Here is a 19,861-nt window from a genome sequence, read left to right on the forward strand (position 1 = left end):
TGCGTTGAAAGGAGACCAAAACAATTTTTGGTGACCCATAATTTGTTATTCGAACACCACTTTTCTCCTTGTGGGGTCGTTGACGTTGACTTGTCGCCATTTTATTTCTTTTGTTTACACGCTGCAGTTTGCTTTGTAAATTTAATACATAAATTATTTAGGCAAATATAGGTTTTTGATAAAACTCCTTGGACTAACGTGTAGGTAAGTATTGATAAATAAGTTTTTTTTCATCTTAACATGCTCATTGTTATTCTCATGATTTAGGTGACAGAAAAGGATCATCAAATCAAATTGAATTTTATATTTTTTCATCCCAGGACCCATAATAAAATATATATTTTATGGATACCTTCCTAAATATCAAAGAGATGAGCCATCGGAAGAAAGGGGCCATAGTACAAAACAGAAAGGTGATCTTTTTTCTTTCCACTTAGGATATTGAAATTATTATATACTGTAGTCGTGTTCGGCATTATGCTCTGAGAAATATAGATAAACAAAGAACAACAGATATAAAGCATCCCAGAGGAAAAGAGAGGCAATATCTGTACTCTGTCTCTGATATTTGTGAAAGTTACGGCAAAGTATTGTTGTAAATGTCATCTTTTTAATCAACCCGAAAACTTCGAGCAAAAAGATGACACTTTCAACAATACCCTGACAGATATCAGAGATGATACAGGTTTTTCCTTTCTTTTCCCCTGGAATACTTTTAATTTATTATTCTTTGTTTATCTAGATTTCTAAGAGCACTGTGAACGAACTCAGCTTGTATGTTTGAAATAATCGTCCAGTTGGCTTAAAAATGATGATCGATGACATTTCCTATATAATTTTACTTTCAAAATTATGATATATATATATCTTCATTTCTAAGCCATCTATGACGCCATTTTTTCAGTTTTGTTATAATTAATTTTGTCTCTTGATCTACTTGTAACATTATATAACATTCTTTTAATTTTATTAATTTATTTTGGTGAAATTAATTTCTGTTGTATATTTGATATTGATATTAAACATATTTTTAAAAAATGGTGTATATTTTGTGTTTTTATCTATGTCATAATTAAAAATAAATGAAGAATGAAAATTTTTTATTTTTTTTAAACTTCCCGCCATGCGTGACAATCTAGTCCGTAGTTCCTACAAGCGATATTGGGGGCGCTAGTAGCAGTAGACTTGTCAACAGTGTCAAATTTAAACGTCAATTTCACTTACCAATATTTAGCAAGGCGCTCGCACTTCTCCTTGTGTATGTGTTTTGTGGACTCGCCAAAGAGGGGGCCAGGGGAGAAACCGTGGCAGATGACCCACCACTTATGACGATCAACACACTGAAGAAAGCTATAGGAACTACCATCAAGGCGAAGCAGCAAGAGACGTGGCAACACCGTGAGGACTGCGCTACAGCTCGAAGACTGTGGCCATTTGTAGATAGCAAAAAAACAAAACAACTACTAAAGCACAAAAAGAACCTAGTACGCATAATTGTATATGTCATTACTTAAGAGTGGGAAACTGCCCCATGGGGATAAACCTCGTGAGGTGGAAGATTTCCAACGACGACTACTGCAGAGAATGCGGAGAGGAAGAAGAAACCATAGAGCATCTGTTGTGCCACTGTCCGGCACCGGAATACCGACGCTTTAAAACTTTAGGACAAAGTTTTTTGGAAGGACTAGAGGAGGCAGCAGAAGCCAACATCAGCGACATCGGGAACTGGAAGTGCTTTAACGCAAAGGAAGAATGAGAGGAAGGTTTGGTATAACAATACAGGAGTATCGCAATGGGCCCAAGGCCTCCGAGTAAGGGATCAAACATGATCCCAAACCCCAGCAAGCTAACCTAACAATAATTATAGAAAGATTAAAAAAGGATAGAACGTTTCCAGACACACAAATCCATTTGTAAAAAAAATATTTTTTCTCGAATTTTAAACTAAACCATTTAAAAGTCATTTTTACTTAATTTAAAAATAAATTACAACCTTCATAAAGCCAGTTGGCAGTAGGCGCCATTGAGAAATAAAGAATAGGCCAACTAAACGATACAGTTTTTGAAAACTGTATATTTCATAAATATTAAGAGTTATATTTTCAAATGAAAGAAAATTTTTTACATGCAAACATTGGTATAAATATTTTTAAAAATCAGATGTATTACTAAGACCGTTTGTCAGAAGTGCTTGAAATATGGTTTCAATTTTTTTACATTTTATTAATTACTAGATAGACTAATTCAAATAAATAGATCGTCTCTTCTTTAATACCTTTTTTTATTCAGATACAGAAAAATATAATATTTGATATTTAAATATCTTGTAAATAAATACACAAATAATTCATATTTTCTTATATCCCTTTTTGTAAATGATTCTTCTTCGTGCTACCATCAGCCAGCTTAACACCAAAATAAACAAAACATGTTTAAAACATGTGTAATTTTAAACATCAGCTGCTGGTGCTGTAAATCCTAGCTGTTTATGAAGCTCTGGCACCGAGTCATCGTACTGAGCTTGATAAAAGTTACCAGCCTTTAAAACCAATTTATATTTCTCAGTGAACTTCCTAACAACAAACGACATCCTTTCACCCATTTCAGTTTCGCTCTCATGCTTCTCATCGAAGGTTATCTTTCCTGGTTGCTGGTAGATCAAGAAAATGTATCTGTGGAGACCCGAACCTTGTGAAGGACCTGATCCGATATAAGCAGAAATCACCTGACCTTTAGATACATCTGATCCAGGGATGTTCCCAACCAACCAATGACGAGCTTCCTTTCTGTCTGGGCTGGTTCTACTGGGCGCATCAGGATCGGTCATTATTAACGTATAGTATGCATTTTTATCAGCTGGATATGTAACTTGTGGTTGTTGGCGTACGTTCACTGGTCCGATTTCATTGCCTAGGTTGACTTTGGCTTTGGGATAGGTTACAGTAGCTGCTTGCGTTGGTGGTTGGTCAATGACATCGGGTACAATCTGGTGTTCTGTAAAAGCCTGTAAAAATAAAAAAAATATACATATAGAAGGTATTCCGTAAGTAAAATGTTTTTTTTTATATTTTAAAAGTGATTTTTGGGAAATTTTTTAATATCCGAATGCCCAAATTTTCAACTACGTAATGGTGGCCTATTATTAGTAGACTTCCCAAAAATCGTACTAACTGACTCGTAGTTAAAAATTGCTATTAATCTAAATGACACTTTCAGTTTTAAAGTTAAGTTATTTTTAATCAAAAATTGTATTTTATCTAAAATAGCTATAAAAGAGTTAAAGTTGAAAGTACAATTAAATAGCTACAGTATTAGGAGTTGGTATAGTTTGTATGAATAATATTCCTAGTAGGTAGTTGTTACAACCAACTAGTTGGCTAGTATGTAAATTAGAGATAAGAAAATGCAAGCCTGAGGCTCCTTTGCTCATGCTATTGCAGTTCAAGTGCCATTAAAAAATGAAAAACAGTATGGGCTAAGTAAACGACCCCTTGAATTTAACATAGAAAATATTCAAATAAATAGTAGATATTTAAGTAATTTAATCCAAATACAGCTTTAAATAAGGAAACAATATTTGTCTGATGATTTTGTTTTATTTCTCAATACAGGCAATGAAAAAGCAAAAGATCTAGGTAGAAAAGGAGCGAACACTCCACTAACTGGTCCAAAACCGTTCTGCTTTCCAAGCGGAAATCAAATTAAAGCGGAACTGAAGAACCTGGAGGACTCCATCCTTAATCTGGACTGAGAATCCTCCAACGATCTAAGACACTCGAAAAATTTCCTCAGAACTTACGACCGAGACAAATCAGTCAGAACCATAGACTTAAAATAAAATATAGACTGAGCATCTCATTCATAAATAGCTGGAACATGCGGTCAGACACTGTCTTGTTATTGTTGTGTTATTGTTTTAGGTTATAACGAGTGCGACACGAGCGATAGATAGGTTGTCTCTGTCGTAACGGTCGTTCCCTGACGACTCTGCCGAGAAACACAACACTGTCTTTCGTTTCTCAAGTACACCTGAACTCTCCGTATCATAGCCGGGTAATTTTTTTATTTTAATGAAGCTATAAGTAAATTAAAAATATATCGTATTTAAACGTTTTTATATTTTATTAAGATTTAGGACAGGTTTTTTACATAAAAGTTTAGAAAAAACGTCTTAGAGTCCGAAAAGGATAAACATAATAAAATACACGTTATAGAAGAAATTTTATAATCGAAATTACGTAATTTTTGAAATTAATAATAAATTATTAATTTTAGTCAAACATTTACAACCCCTAATATTAATCAAAACCGGATCTATTCCACAGATATAATAGAATCGGCGACAGGGAGAGAAAAAAAAATGATTGTTGTAATTTTTTTTCTAGTTAAGTGATGTCTTATTATGTAAATTAGAGAAAACATAAATCTGTTCCATTAAAGCAAGGAAGGTGATAGGAAGTGGATAAAATAAAAACTACATTTATTTAACTCGGTACTGTCTTTATTATACCGGGTGCGGCTCAAAAGTGGCTCATCCCCATAATTTTTTTATATTTTCAAATAAAAAAACAAGATTTAGTATGTTAGTATATGAAATAAATTAGGATTGATTGACGCATTCAATTGTTTTTGGTCACTTCCTGTGTCACCGGAAATGACTATAACTTTTAATTTTTAAACGGCACCCTCGGTATATTTCTACTTTATTCGATAGAAAATGACACTCTGAATAGAATGAAATATCATATGTCAACTTTTGACATTTTCGCATATGGTTTAATTGTAATTGTAACACGCGGTTCATAACGACAATTTGACTCGAAATACCAAGTGTGTGGTATCAATATATTCATAAAAAAATGCTTTTTCCAAATATGCTAATGAGTCACCCTTGTTCCATTTGAAAAATTGACATATGTATGATTAAAAATACGATTTGTACATCTTTTAACCGGCCTAGACAAGACACGAAACCTATTAGACGATCAAAACTATTTTTCCAAGGCTCCTTGATTAAAACTTAGTGGATTGAAAAAACTGGATTGAAATTTAAAATAGGATATGTTTTTAAGCGACAATGTCAAAAGTTGACATATGATATGTCATTCTATTCAGAGTGTCATTTTTTATCGAATAAAGTAGCAATATACCGAGGGTGCCTTTAAAAATAAAAAGATGTAATCATTTCGGTAAAACAGGCAGAGACCAAAAACAATTGAATACGTCAATAAATCCTAATTTATGTCATATACCTACTAACATACAAATCTGTTTTTTTATCTGAAAAAAATAAAAAAAGTTATAGGGTTGAGCCACTTTTGAGACGACCCGGTATATTAAAAAATATTGTTTCATAATGTAATATCATTTTAAAATTCTTGTATGTTATTTTAGATTCTGAAGATAATTTTAGAATAAACCGGAATATATTTTTAATAAAAACATTATTAATTATTAACAGGGTTATAATTATGATTTTGTTACAATGTAAGTAAGTAAATAATGTAATGTAAGAGAAAAAATTCAGATTTTACATTTTACTAAAATATTATCTAAATAAGCGCCTTTCTACAACAACGCCACTGACTCCCAATGGGTAAATTGAGAGTTGCCTACCGGTCAAAAGTCGTTTCAAGACTTAAATGGATTATTTAAGTCAAATTTCTTGCAAATTTGGCACTGGCGAACCATATTTTATAGTTCTTGAACAGAAAAAGTCAATAAAATAAACACTTAAGCACTACAAGCTAAGAAAATGCGTTAATACAGCCGGGGAGATAGCGGCAACAAAGCTTTACCGCACACGTGCGACACGTACTACAAGGTAATAAATGAATGAATAGGCTCCCTCGCCTCTAATCGGTGTTGTCATATTGTAAAGAACTTATCCTTTTTAAACAGTATCCGACTTATAATTTAGTAGTATAAGGACTATTTAATACATCTCTGGAATATTAAAACCTACTTTTTAAACTGTAGTATTAATATCTCAATATATGTGTATAACAAGAAAAAAAATATTGATAATATTAAAGACGTGACAACATAGGCTGGATGAGGAAGGCTCGGTCGACTGTACCCAGAAGTAAACATGTGTACAAAAAAGGTTGTTTGTCCGCGTTGAGATGTAAATAGTGTAGTCTATATTTTATTTTAAGTCTATGGTCAGAACCATCTCAAATACTAGACTTAGTTATGATGAAGAGATGTATGTTGAGATAGGGCTCTTTGTTATATCAATTATTATTATACCAATTGTTATACTACAAGAAAGATGTAATTTGAGATAGGTCCTTTTGTTTTAAGTTATGAAAATGCATGCGAGAGAAAATCACACCATTCTACCTAATTATTTTCTGACAGTTGCTTGGGACAAAATAAAATTTCTATCATGGCAGCAGCTCTCTTTTACAGTGTGATTTTAGAGTCTGTTTTTTCGCCAAAAACCATTGTTAGAATGAGTTAAACTCTGCACATAGCTGTATCGGGTATGCAAAAGACTGTCCTAGAAAAAATGGACCGAGAAAAAAAGGAAAATTTTTATCGAAAGCAAAACAACGAAACGAAAATTACCCTAATGGAAAATTTCTCGAAATCATAAGTTCTCTAAGAACATTTAAGCGAACCAAAAACTTGCCCGAAAAATACAATAATTTTCATCTCATTATCATTGTCAGGCTATTGGCATTGTCATCCCTGCCAATTTTTGGAAAATCTTATTTATTGTGCCTATCGTCATCCAGCATAAACACGTAGAATGGAAGTCGAATTTGTTATCATTGAACAGGGAAAATAGAAACTGTTACTCCACAGTTATTTGTATAAAAAAACGAATTAAGAAACATATTTTGTTTCTGTTTGGTTTGGTTTTTATTATATGGGCCGTGAGTTTAAATGCCCTGTATTAATGCCCTCAATTAACTAAATAATTACTAAAAATATAATAGTTAAAAAAATCTTATAAAAAACAATATTATTAAAATAAGCTACATAAGAGTATTTTAATTGATTATTTTCTTTGCTTCTGGAATGAAAATTGTCTCTGTTTTCAGTTAATCTAATCCAACGTGAATAAAAGTACTTAAAAATATTTGTTTCTGATTTTTTGGCGATTTTCAGATTTTTTCTTGTATGTATGTGTTGTATTTTCTTGCAAGTATTCCATAATGTGAATATTGTATTATTTTTTCTCTTATTAAGAACACTTTACCGTCATTTTTAAATTTATTTTACATGGGCTTATGCATACTATTCGTTCGGAAATAAATTTATTATTATTATAACAAAAATGCCTATCTCTATTAAACAACTAAAAATAAATTATTTATTAGAATTAACGCTCAATTTATCTTCAGAGCGTTTACTCGATGTCTCCGTTTAAGTGTTAATACAAAAACACTATTAAAAAATTAAAGACTTTACATTTATTGGCCAAATGAAGTAAGTAATTTTCAATAATTGCTCTCCTAAAAAGTAGCAAAAATCGAGATACGCCTTTTCGTCATAAAGCCGACGATATGGTATTTGAGATAGATCAATTGTTTTCGGGCAATTTTACTAAATCCGTTGTATTGCTCATGCATTAAAAAAAACAGGCGAATTATTTATGCCCAACCAGCTGTTACCGGTAATTCGTGAAAGTTATAGAACAACAGTAACCCTAAACAATAGTTAATTCTTTAAGCAGCACATTCTAAACTAAACTTAGGGCCAAAACCCATAATATTACGAAAATATAAAGATCACAACCCTTGTGCACTAGTGATCAACCTGTCATTCAACTCAATTAACTAAATAATTACTAAAAATATATTAGTTAAAAAAATATTTTTAAATATATAAAAAACAATATTAATAAAAGTATTTTACTTCATTATTGACTTTACTTCTAGAATGTACAGGGTAGGTCAAATTCGAAGATTTTAAATGGAAACACCCTTTTCTATAGGAGATAGACGAAAACTAATATCGGTGTCTGGAGCTGAATTTATATCAAAAACATGATGGTGAAAACCGCACATCAATATCTGTTACCGTTTCAGAGTTACGGAGTGTTTTTCAAAAATGTGCATTTTTAACAAATCGCTGTAACTTTTTTGCTATGGAAAATTTTGTATTTCTATGAAAACATTTCCAAAGCACCTTTTTATGTAGAATTTAATGGTTTAAGTATAATTTTTTTAAAATTAATAATTTAAGAGTTATCAACAGAAAAATTGATTTTTTATTTCGGGCACACTCTATATTTTTAATTAACTAAAAAGAATTTAAAATTACCTTTCCCAAAAAAATAGCACACTTGATATTTTGTTATAATCCCCTTCGAAATACAGAATTTTTAAAAGTTCGCCTCTTTTAACTAGTAGGCTTTGGACCCCTTATTGATGCTATGCCCTTAATGGAACTCGAAAACATATTTTTCCAGCAAGACGACGCACCGCCTCTGAACGCTGAAGTTATCAGCCAATTTTTGCAGCCAATTTCAAGAATAATTGAATAGCTAACCAAGATCCCAGCCGTTGGCCGTCGATGCCGCCTGACTTAGTGCCCATGGATCTAATCCTATGGATATATTTGCAGAAGAATAAAGGTTCCTTATTCTTCCGTATAATCTAGACAAGAATTAGAAATACTTAGCAGTTATGAGAGGGTATCTTTCACCCCCAATGAGTTAATGAATTCCGCGAGAAATGTTCAAAAACTGCCCCGTCTGTCCATAACAGAAGACGGTCGATATGTCGAACACCTGCATCAAAATCTCATGTCTTGGTTTGCTAGTTATTTTTATTGTTATTAGATATAATTTAAATGTGTTGATGTTGGTTAAATATATTTTAAATTGTTATAAAATTCTGCATCTCTCATAGCAAATATTATTTTCGTTTTAATTAATGCTCACAGCAAAATTTTTTTTTGCATTACAGCCGGTGCCGTTCAAAGCCTACTTATTTAAAGCGGGCGAATTTTTATATAGGTACTCTATATCTCGAAGAGGAATCGAGCAAAATGTCAAGTGTGTTATATTTTTGGAAAGGTAATTTCAAATTCTTTTCAATAAATTAAAAATATACAGTGTATCCCATATAAAAAATCAAATTTTCTGTTGATAATTCTTAAATTATTAATTGTAAAAAAATTATACTTAAACCATTAAATTCTTTGTAAAAAGGTGCTTTGGAAATGTTTTCATAAAAATACAAAATTTTCAATAGGAAAAAAGTTACAGCGATTTGTTAAAAATGCATATTTTTGAAAAACACCCCGTAACTCCGAAACTGTAACAGATATCGATATGCGGTTTTCACCATCATGTTTTTGACAAAAATTGAGCTCCAGACACCGATATTAGTTTTCGTCTATTTCCTATCGAAAAGGGTGTTTCCATTTAAAAGCGTCGAATTTGACCCACCCTGTACATTGTCTTTGTTCTCAGTTGATTTAATCCAACGCGCGAATGAAAGTGTTTAAAAAATTGTTTCTTATTTTTTGGCGATTTCTAGATTTTTTCTTGTATGTATCTAGAGGGAATATTTTATTAGTTTTTTATTAACACTTTACCATAAATTTTAAATTTATTTTACATTGTCGTATGTATACTATTCGTTCGGAAGTAAATTTATTAGATTAAAACAAAAAGACCTATCTCTATTAAACAACTAAAAATAATTTTTTTATCAAAATTTACGCTCAATTTATCTTTACGCTCAATTTATCTTTACGCTCAATTTATCTTTTAATTTATCTTTTTTTTTTATCTCAATGTCTCCTTTTAAGTGTCAATAAAAAAAACTATTAAAAACTTAAAGACTGTACATTTTTTATTGACTGAATAAAGTAAGTGATTTTCTTTAAATTGCTCTCCTATAAAGCCCCATACTCACACTTCGCTACTTCACTTCCTTCCTTCGTCGCGTCCCTTCGTCCAAAATCTTATATTTACTATGGGAAATGTCGATTTTATGCGACTGTGTGTTCCTTCGTCAAAACGCTACTTCGTCCGTTTACTTCCTCGAAACGCTCCTTCCCCGTATTGTCGGTTTTTGGACGAAGTAGCAAAGGAATTATCACGAACACAAAAAAATATGAAAATATATAAAATATATAAATCGATCTTAGATTTCATTCGTAGCTGATTTCTTGATTTGGCAGTACGTCTGTACAGGGTGTCCCATTTTCGTGTGTTTTGCAGGGTTTCTCTTTTATGAGTCGAGATACAAAGATGCGGTTTTCACATTACGCTGTTACTTTTTTATGAAACTAAAGATGCTACATACAGATATGTCCTAACTCTCTTACTTCCTAAAATACAGGGCGAATCTGAAATTATTGCATTTTTCGATCCCATTTTTGATACAACTTATCGAAAAGGTGAAAACGGTCTCCCGTACAGTTTTTCACGTAGAATGCAGTGACGTAACTATTTCTTCGTTGGAATCTGTCTTTTTTTAAATTGACTAAAACTTTTTTTTAAATGCGATATTTTGTATATTATTTTATTTTCCTTGATACGGGCTTTCTAAAATACTTATTAATATTAATACATAATTTCTAAAATACCATAAACGGGGTAAAAATGCATTATTTAACTTTATTACATTGTCGGCCGGTTTAAATTAGGTAACAAAAACAATCAACTAATTTATTCGACGTAAAATGTTGGTTATTGGCATGTTATTTAAAAGCAGCACAAGTTCAGTTTCCGTGTAGTTTATCAAAATATCACGATGCAAAGCAAAATTATCTGGTAAAATTAAGTTAAATAAAATAAGAGCCGTTTAGCAGTTTAGCAGTACCTAAATAAATAAATATAGAGTATATTATAATTTTCGAAAGCTCATAACAAGGCAAATAAAATAAAAAATAATATATAGAGTGTCCTGTTTAAAAAAAAGAACATAAGTTTGAGTCATTTTTCGAAATAGACAGCTCCCAACGAAAAACCACTTTCGTCACTGCCGTTCTACCTGAAAAACGAGACACGGGCGGTGAGTAAGTACCCAATGGGTAGAGCAAAACAAAATCAGGGTATCCGGTATATACCTGTACATTTAGATGAACAGTCTAATTTTATAAAAGGTATTTCCAACGACCGCATAGTAAATACCCGGTATAATACCAGTAATATCACGAATACGAGTATATCTACAATATTAAAAAATTATATAATAAACTTTGCTCTATTGTTGACTCGCCTTGTACATTCATACTGATATACCTTGTACATGATACTGAAATATTCGGATTTATTAAAAAAATATATATATTATTAAAATTCAATTTTTATTTTTGACACGACAAAAAATTGCAGTTTTATAAAATAAAAATTATGCGCCTATCGGATTTTTTAAAAATTTTAGAGGTTACTAGATATTTCGTATTAAACATGTAGCTGCTATATTAAAAATATTTTGTGGTGCGTTGTTGCATAATTGACTAATTTCCAAGCATCGAATGGACGAAGGAACGAAGCGAAGGGACGAAGGAACGCGAGGAAGTAAAGCGAGGAAGGGACGAAGGAGCAAAGTGTGAGTATGGGGCTTAAAGTAGCAAAAATCTAGATACGCCTTTTCGTCATAAAGCCGACGATATGTTTGATTAGTTTGTATACTATTCCATCTAATGTATAAACTGAACCAGTCAACGCTTTAACTATAACCCATACACACTTTCTTTTTGAACACTAACACAAAATTACACATATCGCACAAAATAAAATAATTATCATCTACGAAACACCATACATAAAATCAAAAAATATAGTTTGGATATTCACCTGAGAAGTCATTTTTATGTATTCGTCTTTTAATGATGTTCTATTACTAGCCCGTACCACAGTGAAGGAAAACTAAATTAGTAACTACAATATAAAAGGAGATAAAAGCACTGATAGGTAATCAGGTGAGTCTATGAAGTGGTAAACAATTCAAAAGCACGACGATGACTCAGTAAGAGCACAGTTACTTATTAAAAACCACTTAAAACTTTTGTCGTGTAACTGCTATTCACACAGACTGATATTTTTAGCAATGGACGTATAAAGTTATTGTTAATATCCGTATATACCGGGTGTTTATCAAAAGTTGTTCCCTTCTTTATCAAAAGTTGTTCCCTTTCGTCCCTTCTATAACTTTTATATTTTTTTTTTCACATAAAGACACGAGATTTGGTATATTAGTATATGACATAAATTAGGATTGATTGACGTATTCAATTGTTTTTGATCACTTCCTGTTTCACCGGAAATGACTACAACTTTTGATTTTTAAATGACCCGCAAAATAAAACACTAAATCGCCACAATACACCAAAACACTTTTACTTTTACACTGGACGCGCGTTTCGCTAACCATGTTAACATCATCAGCAGATGATTATAAACTAAAGTACAATCTACATCACTAGTTGATAAATTAATTAGAAAGCGTAGGTATAGGTTAATGATTTCTGAAAATTCGACTTTTCAAGTGGAGAAAGATATGTCTAAATATTTTTCAATACCGTTTGATAGAGAGTTATCCCGTGGTCTGAAGGAATTTTTAAGAATGTCAATTATAAACTTGTGTATAGTGCTAATAATAAATTACAACAATTATTAGGTAATCCAAAGGATAAAACACCTCCACTGGAAAGGTCGGGTATTTATGAAATTTCTTGTAAAGATTGTAATCAGAAATATGTTGGGCAAATTTGAAGATCAATATTACTTTAAAGAACATTTAGCTCAGATAAGATGTGGTAGACCGGATAAATATTGCGTTGCCGAACATATTGTTGATAAAGAACATTGTATAGATCTTAATAATTTAAAATTAATTAAACAAGTTTCAAATTACAAGCAATTAGATGCATATGAAAGCATCAAAATCAATAAATGTAAAGATAGTATGAACAGAGACAACGGTCCAATTCCTTTAAGTTCTTTGTTCCTACTACTCTAGTGGCGGAAATCTAACTGTTACGCTCAGTGGGCTTTGACTCGGTTGGCTAGATTTTGCCACGCCCACTCGGTGCCCACTGAGCGAGTATATAAACGCTCAACTTGTAGATTGTACTTTAGTTTATAATCATCTGCTGATGATGCTAACATGGTTAGCGAAACGCGCGTCCAGTGTAAAAGTAAAAGTGTTTTGGTGTATTGTGGTGATTTAGTGTTTTATTTTGCTGTGTAACACCAAAGGTTCCAACCCTACTGTAATTTAAATGACCCCCTCGTGATTTTTTTACTTCATTTGATAGAAAATAACATTCGGAATAGAATGATCATATGTCAACTTTGAACATTTTCAATTAAAAAAATAGCATTTTAAATTTCAATTTGTGAAATGCCATGGCCATAAATGTAAAGACAATTTGATTCGAAATACCAAATGTGTGGTAACAAATTATCAGTAAAAAAAATAGTTTCCTAAATATGCAAATCGTTTCATTTGGCCAGGAAAATACGAAACACATTAAACGATCAAATCTATTTTTTCCAAGGCTCCTTGATTAAAAATTAGTGTTTTTTAACACAGTCATGGCAATCTAAAATACATTTTTTAAGCGAGAATGTCAGAAGTATATATTATGTGATATGTCATTCTATTCAGAGTGGCATTTTCTATCGAATAAAGTAAAAAATACCGAAGGTGCCATTTAAAAATAATCAAAAGTTTTTTTTATAAAATTTCCGATGAAACAGGAAGTGACCGAAAATAATTGAATCCTGTCAATCAATTGTGATTTATGTCATCCTAGTAACGTATCAAATTTCGTTTATTTAAATAAAAAAATAAAAACGTTATAGAGGTTAGCCATTTCTGAGAAACACCCGGTAATCCGCGTATTTTTTGTGACCTCTAAAATCGCGATAAGTGCTTCTCATTAATTGATACTTGTTGATTCATTCAGTTTTACAATAATTAATATGAAAAAAAATACAAATCATATTCATCGAATTAATTTTATAAAAGATGTGTAAAATTATCTTACAAATAAATAAAAAAAATAAATTTATGAAAGAAATTCAAGTGGTTACTTAGACTTACATCACATTATATTTTGTTTTGCAATAAATTATGCGTTATCTGTATTGATATAAATAGAAGTGTAAATAGGCGTTTTTTATATGCAGATAATGCACTTGTTCGGAAAATAGCATTTTCATGTAAAGAATAAATGAAAGGGGTGGCTGCAGTAACCAGGCAGCTTTACCTTTTTTTACGAAAATGAGATATTTAATGAATTGCCCTTTAAAAAATAGTCCGATCGTTTTTTACAACAATCAGGTACCTTCATTCAACAATACATAAATGGCAACATTATTTGGAGCTACCTTGCTTTCGGTTGTAGCAAGAACAAGGCAGCTCTTCGAGCTCCCTACTTTGGCTAACAGAATTTGTTAAAATGGTGCTGCCACCAGGTGCAATAACCATATTGCAGTCACCTCTTCAAATATCTCAGGATTTTTTTGTACAGTTTATAATCTAGTAGATTATACCAAACACCGCATATGGACCACATATGAATGAAGATACCAAGTTATTCCTACTAGATGAAAACAATTTTCAACTTTCTTAAAAAAATAGTTTATCCACAAAGGTTATGGTATATGATTATTATCATACCCAAATTACAAAAGCAAATCAGCAAACAGGAGGGCAATAACCGGTATATTTTGACAAAAAGTTTATCTAGAATATGGCTTTATGTTGATGGCTACTATTTATAAACCACGTTATTTGCTAGCAACAGTGATGGGCATACTCTAACCATAACACCTAACGGGTATATACAAATATAATCTGAGTATTTCGACTCTAGCATGGTTCTAAGAAGGTAAATGGCAGTTAAAACGCCCCGCTTGCCGAGCGTGTTGGCGAGTATTATCTCAGCCGCCCACTATGGATACAGCCGCTGTTTGCAGCCGCTCACTTTGAGTCAGACGCTGCATGCTATGTACTTCCTTAGCTTCACCTTCATCACTTCGAGACCTTACCGGCATGGGTGGCCCTACCAGTAGCTACGCTACCGCCGGCATTGCTCCCTGGATATTGAAGGTTACTGAGCCCTCCCACCACGACAAGGTGAAAGTCTTGGGAAGGTATGGGAAGGCGTTGGAAATATGAGCAATATTTTCAAGGATAAAAAGGTGCCCATGAACCTAAAGAAAAAGTCTAACGACAGCTGCATTCTACTTGTGCTTACATATGGCTTAGAGACTATGGCAATTACCCGAAAAACAGCAGAACAACTACGAGTAGCACAAAGAACCATGGAAAGAATCATGTTGGGAGTCACCATTAGAGAAAAAATACGGAATACCCACATACGTCAAAAAACAAAATTAATAGATGTCGTTAAAAGAGTGGCAAGTCTGAAGTGGCAATAGATAGGACATGTGGCAAGACAGGATCCAGACCGATGGCTCCAAAAAGTAATCCTATGGAGACCTAGGGGAACAACAAGAAGTGTGGGCCGACCAAAAAAGAGATGGGTCGATGACGTCAGGTCAGAGGCGGGAAGACAATGGATAAGATTGGCTAGAGATCGCGAAGCATGGAAAACCTAGAAGAGGCCTATATCCAACACTGGATGGAACCAGGCTGAGAAAGAAGAAGAAGAAGAAGAATCTGAGTATATACCTGTATATTTAGATGAACACGCTAATTTTATAAAAGGAGTTTCCGACTACCGCATTGTAAATACCCAGTATAATACCAGGAATATTCGAGTATATATCAGGAATATATCTACAATATTGCTCAATGGGTATATACCCTACAACATCTGGGTATATTATTGAAAAAAATAGATCGTACTCATTTCAAGCCTTGGAACCTTGAGGTATACTCCAACGAATGTCATTCTTTCAGAAGTGGTAGAGATTCCTTTGCAAATTGGGCGTAATGGGTTATCAAGTTTACGATTTCTAAAATATGTCTATAGCTCTAAAAAATTCACAGTCCTTTACATAGATGCAACCGGGGGGGGCATTGAAAATGATGAATAAAAACGTAAAAATATGATTAGTGTTAATATGAGTGTATTACATACATATGTTTAAATAACAAACTTAACAAAAAACAACAGATCTAAAGATTCACTGAAAAAGTAGTAATGTTAGAATTAAAGCTTAATTCTTAGCCACGCTTCTGTTTTTCTTGGCTGTTGTGCGTCACGTCACAGATTAACAGGCCCACGTTTGCACCACAAGGCGATGCTGCAGACCACTAGGTAGACCGGTCGTAGAAATTTATGTTATACAACTTGTAGTCAATCTACACAACTATTATCAAAAACTTTTTTTCTTTTAAAATGTATTCAGATTTTGTAAAAAGTATAAGTCAAAATGGCAAAACTTAAATTTGATATGAGTTTCTTAGTTTTTAACTAATATAGTGGCGAATTACAAAAATTCCTTTTCAATGAAAATTAATGAGTGAAATAAAATAATTTAATAAATTACTAGCTTTTTCTCGCGACTACGTTCGCGTTACACCTCGAATCGTTCATGCATTGATTTAAATGATTTTTTACAAGCTCTGTATAAGCTTGTGAGCATAGATGTTTTTTATTTTTCATCTTTTTTTTATTTATTAAGAGCGCTAATACTCTCTTTATAGGTTATTTTTTATTCTTTGAAGGATAATTGATGAAGATATATTTCGTTATGATGTCACTAAATAAACCCTTGTATAAAATTTTATACTGTCTGGTTTATAATGTTATAATATTGCATTTTCGTACAGCAAACTTTCATTCCCTATTCTACTCCCTAAGGGTATAAATTTCATAAATTTGCTTTACCTTTGTGCCCATTTTTATGTGTATAATCCAGAGGTCACCAAGTTTTATATAAATTTTTACTAACTTTACCCATTTGGTTGATGAATTTCAACAATTTCTTCTAATTCTTTTTGTAGGATTTCATTCTTTTAGACCAAATAGTAAGGAATTTTCATACAACAAACTGTTCCGAGATAATTTTACTCTCTAAGAGGATGAATTTCCTAAAATCGCTTTGTGTAGCTAATTCACTAATGTCGTTTAAACGAACCTTTGTGCTAATATTTATGTATGTAAAGCTAGCGGCATGAACTCACTCTAAAATATCTAAAAACGTAATATATGTATAATCTAACTGACACACCACTGACAATGACAAATAATTTATTTCTGGAGGTATTGTGTGTAGGTGTTTTTCAGGTATGTTTTAGTATTTAGTCGTTTTACACAAAGAAATAGCCATTAAGCACTATAAAAATACTTCATAACAAATTTACACATATATACCTTTCATTTAAAAAAAGAATCATCAAGATTGGTAAAGCGGTTTCGGCGGGATGGATGCAACAAAAAAACCCTTTGAGCTTTTATATATGTATGGATTAATTATTTTTCCAACATATTTTACTTTGCAAATTTTTATAAATATTCAGACTCGCCAATATCGTACTCCACCGTGTCCAGCCTGTTTAGCCAAACGTAGGCCGATTCCTCTTCGGCGGCGTCGTGACCCTGGCCGAAGGAAGAGTCTTGAAGACGCTCATCCGCGCATAGGAATAATTTGACTGCGTAGCGTATTGCGTATTAATCGATTCTGAAACTTTCTATCTCGTGTATAACATGTTACGCAAGTTTATTATTTTAATCTCGATTTTAATAGATAAATGTGTGAAATGCCACCTGAATATCTTCCGCCATGACATGTTTTTACTTTTTTGTTATGGTAAAGTGATTTGTATAAACTTTATTCAATAACGTATATTTTCCTCCATTTAGTGATTTTTTAATTTTAAGCGAAAATTAAGTATAACATTTTAGGAAAAAGAAACACTGTAATATTTAAAAGAATAAGAAGAAATTAGTCTTATTTTTAAAGGAAAATATAGAAAAAACTCTTTTTATAGAAAAAGTCTTTATACTAACCAGAATCCGGTGACATATACGCGGTCTCACCGGAAACATTACTTATTACTTCGCATAACTTGAAGAATATCATCTACTTTTAATAATGAACACTTCAGAAATACACCAGTAAAAACATTTATTATTTGAGATTAAAACTCGAATTAAATTATAAATATTAGTTACCTATGTTGTTATAGCTTTTATAGGCCTGTTTAACGACTTAATAAGTTACCTAGCGAAAAAATCTGTGCGCGTACCTACCACTATTGTTACAGGTTAATTCGTTAAAGAAATATGTTACACAAGTTAAAAACGCTAAAATTTTAATGGTATTACTTGTGCATTATTGGCCTTATAATGTAATTTGTTGCAATTATATCTTCTTATTTAGTAATTACGTCAATATTAATTAATTGACTTTCTAGTCTATTTTATTTTATGTACAAATATATTATTAAATTTTAAGCATTAAGTAATAAAACACTTTGTGCCCTCTTATATCGTAAGAGGTTACGAAATATACTCCTGGTTACACCCCTTACAGAAAACAGTGTAAGGGGTGTAAATAAATTGTATAAACACTGTTTTTATAATAAAAACTATAAAACATTTCTTATTTGTGAGATTAAAAAAACAAAACAATTCATTGGTTAAAACAAGTACATTCAATACATATGTATGTGTTATAACATAATATAGCCATTACTATTATACTATTATTATTAAAATAATATGTGTGTAACATATTTCTTTAACGAATTAACCTGTAATAGACATTTATATGCCCAGTATATTTTTGTTTAACAAACCAATCAGGAAAAATCCAAAACCTACCGTTATAGGAGGTATAAGATGATTAAACTTATATAATGACAACTACTTATCGGATAACAAATTAATTACTACTGTCAGCTAGTTCAGCTACTGTCTAGGTAGAATATACCTAGAGTACCTACACCTACCTATGATGTAGGTAGATTAAAGCTTACTTTAACGTTACCTCTCACTTCGGTGTCACAAGCTGAATTTTTCTTTGAAAGCACTTTGTATATGCGAAATAGACTTTTTTGGCAAATTTATTCAAAACCACTTTCATTTGAGACAGTTTTCGGAAACGTCAAATAAAAAACATAAAAGGGGTGTCAATGTATAAAAGAAAACCCTAGTATACTAATCCAATCGAACTTTAATTCTACGTAAAACACGTTATGACAATTTTACAATAATTTTTGACAGTAAGCTAAGGTCGTCCGATTCAATTGTTATAATACTGTCACTTGAATGGAACGCCTACTATTTAAGAAATTGTAGAAAAAAGGCAGTTATTGGACACAAATTAACTGAAAATGTAGGTTTTGCGCAAAGTTCGTTTTACAGCCCCTCGAAAGAGACTCCGAATATGTTTTTATGTTAGTTTTATGTGGTTTCCTCTTAACTAATATGTTTCCAATCTAATGTTATTGCCATAAATGCTAACTGTGGATGTTATTTTTTGCAACTTGGTTTGGACATATTGCATACTGTGCGTCGGAAGCAAAATAAAAAGACAAAGAACAAAGAAAAAACTACTTAAAATATCTAAATGCAACTATTCGAGAACACTTTAGTTTCTTTTTAAAACAGATACGTCTACAAAAACCGTTGACGTTCTAAACTATTTTATTTTGTAGATTTTCTTGCAGTGGCGAAATACTCATAGGACTTTTTTGTTTAGGGTGAAATATTGGAACTCCCTGTATATTTTGTAAGTCTGCTTTGGAAAAATACGTTTTTCGAAAAAATAGTTTTCACAAAAACTATGCGATGTGGCGTTTTTTTTACCAGAGACAAAAAATGTAGTAAATACTAGAGGGACCATTTTACGAAAAGAATATCTGTTATCGATAGAGTTGGAAAATATTTATACTAAAATTTATGTAGGGGTGGGGGTAGTTTTAACCCTTCCCATATTTTTTCTTGATATTTGTAA

At 31.9% G+C, this 19,861-nt stretch overlaps 1 protein-coding gene across 1 annotated transcript; it reads right to left on the reverse strand.

The window, feature by feature from the left end:
* Window positions 1–2,266: 2,266 nt before the first annotated feature.
* On the reverse strand, window positions 2,267–11,889 carry LOC115883598 (protein D2-like). Its single transcript, XM_030901955.1, has 2 exons — window positions 11,774–11,889; window positions 2,267–3,004 (listed from the first exon to the last, which is right to left on the reverse strand). The coding sequence occupies exons 1-2, from the start codon at window positions 11,783–11,785 to the stop codon at window positions 2,450–2,452; spliced, it is 567 nt and encodes a 188-aa protein (XP_030757815.1). The 5' UTR covers window positions 11,786–11,889; the 3' UTR covers window positions 2,267–2,449.
* Window positions 11,890–19,861: the final 7,972 nt, after the last annotated feature.

Source organism: Sitophilus oryzae, unplaced genomic scaffold (genome assembly GCF_002938485.1).
Source record: "Sitophilus oryzae breed Bouriz unplaced genomic scaffold, Soryzae_2.0 scaffold_1968_pilon_pilon, whole genome shotgun sequence".
Taxonomy (NCBI): domain Eukaryota; kingdom Metazoa; phylum Arthropoda; class Insecta; order Coleoptera; family Curculionidae; genus Sitophilus; species Sitophilus oryzae.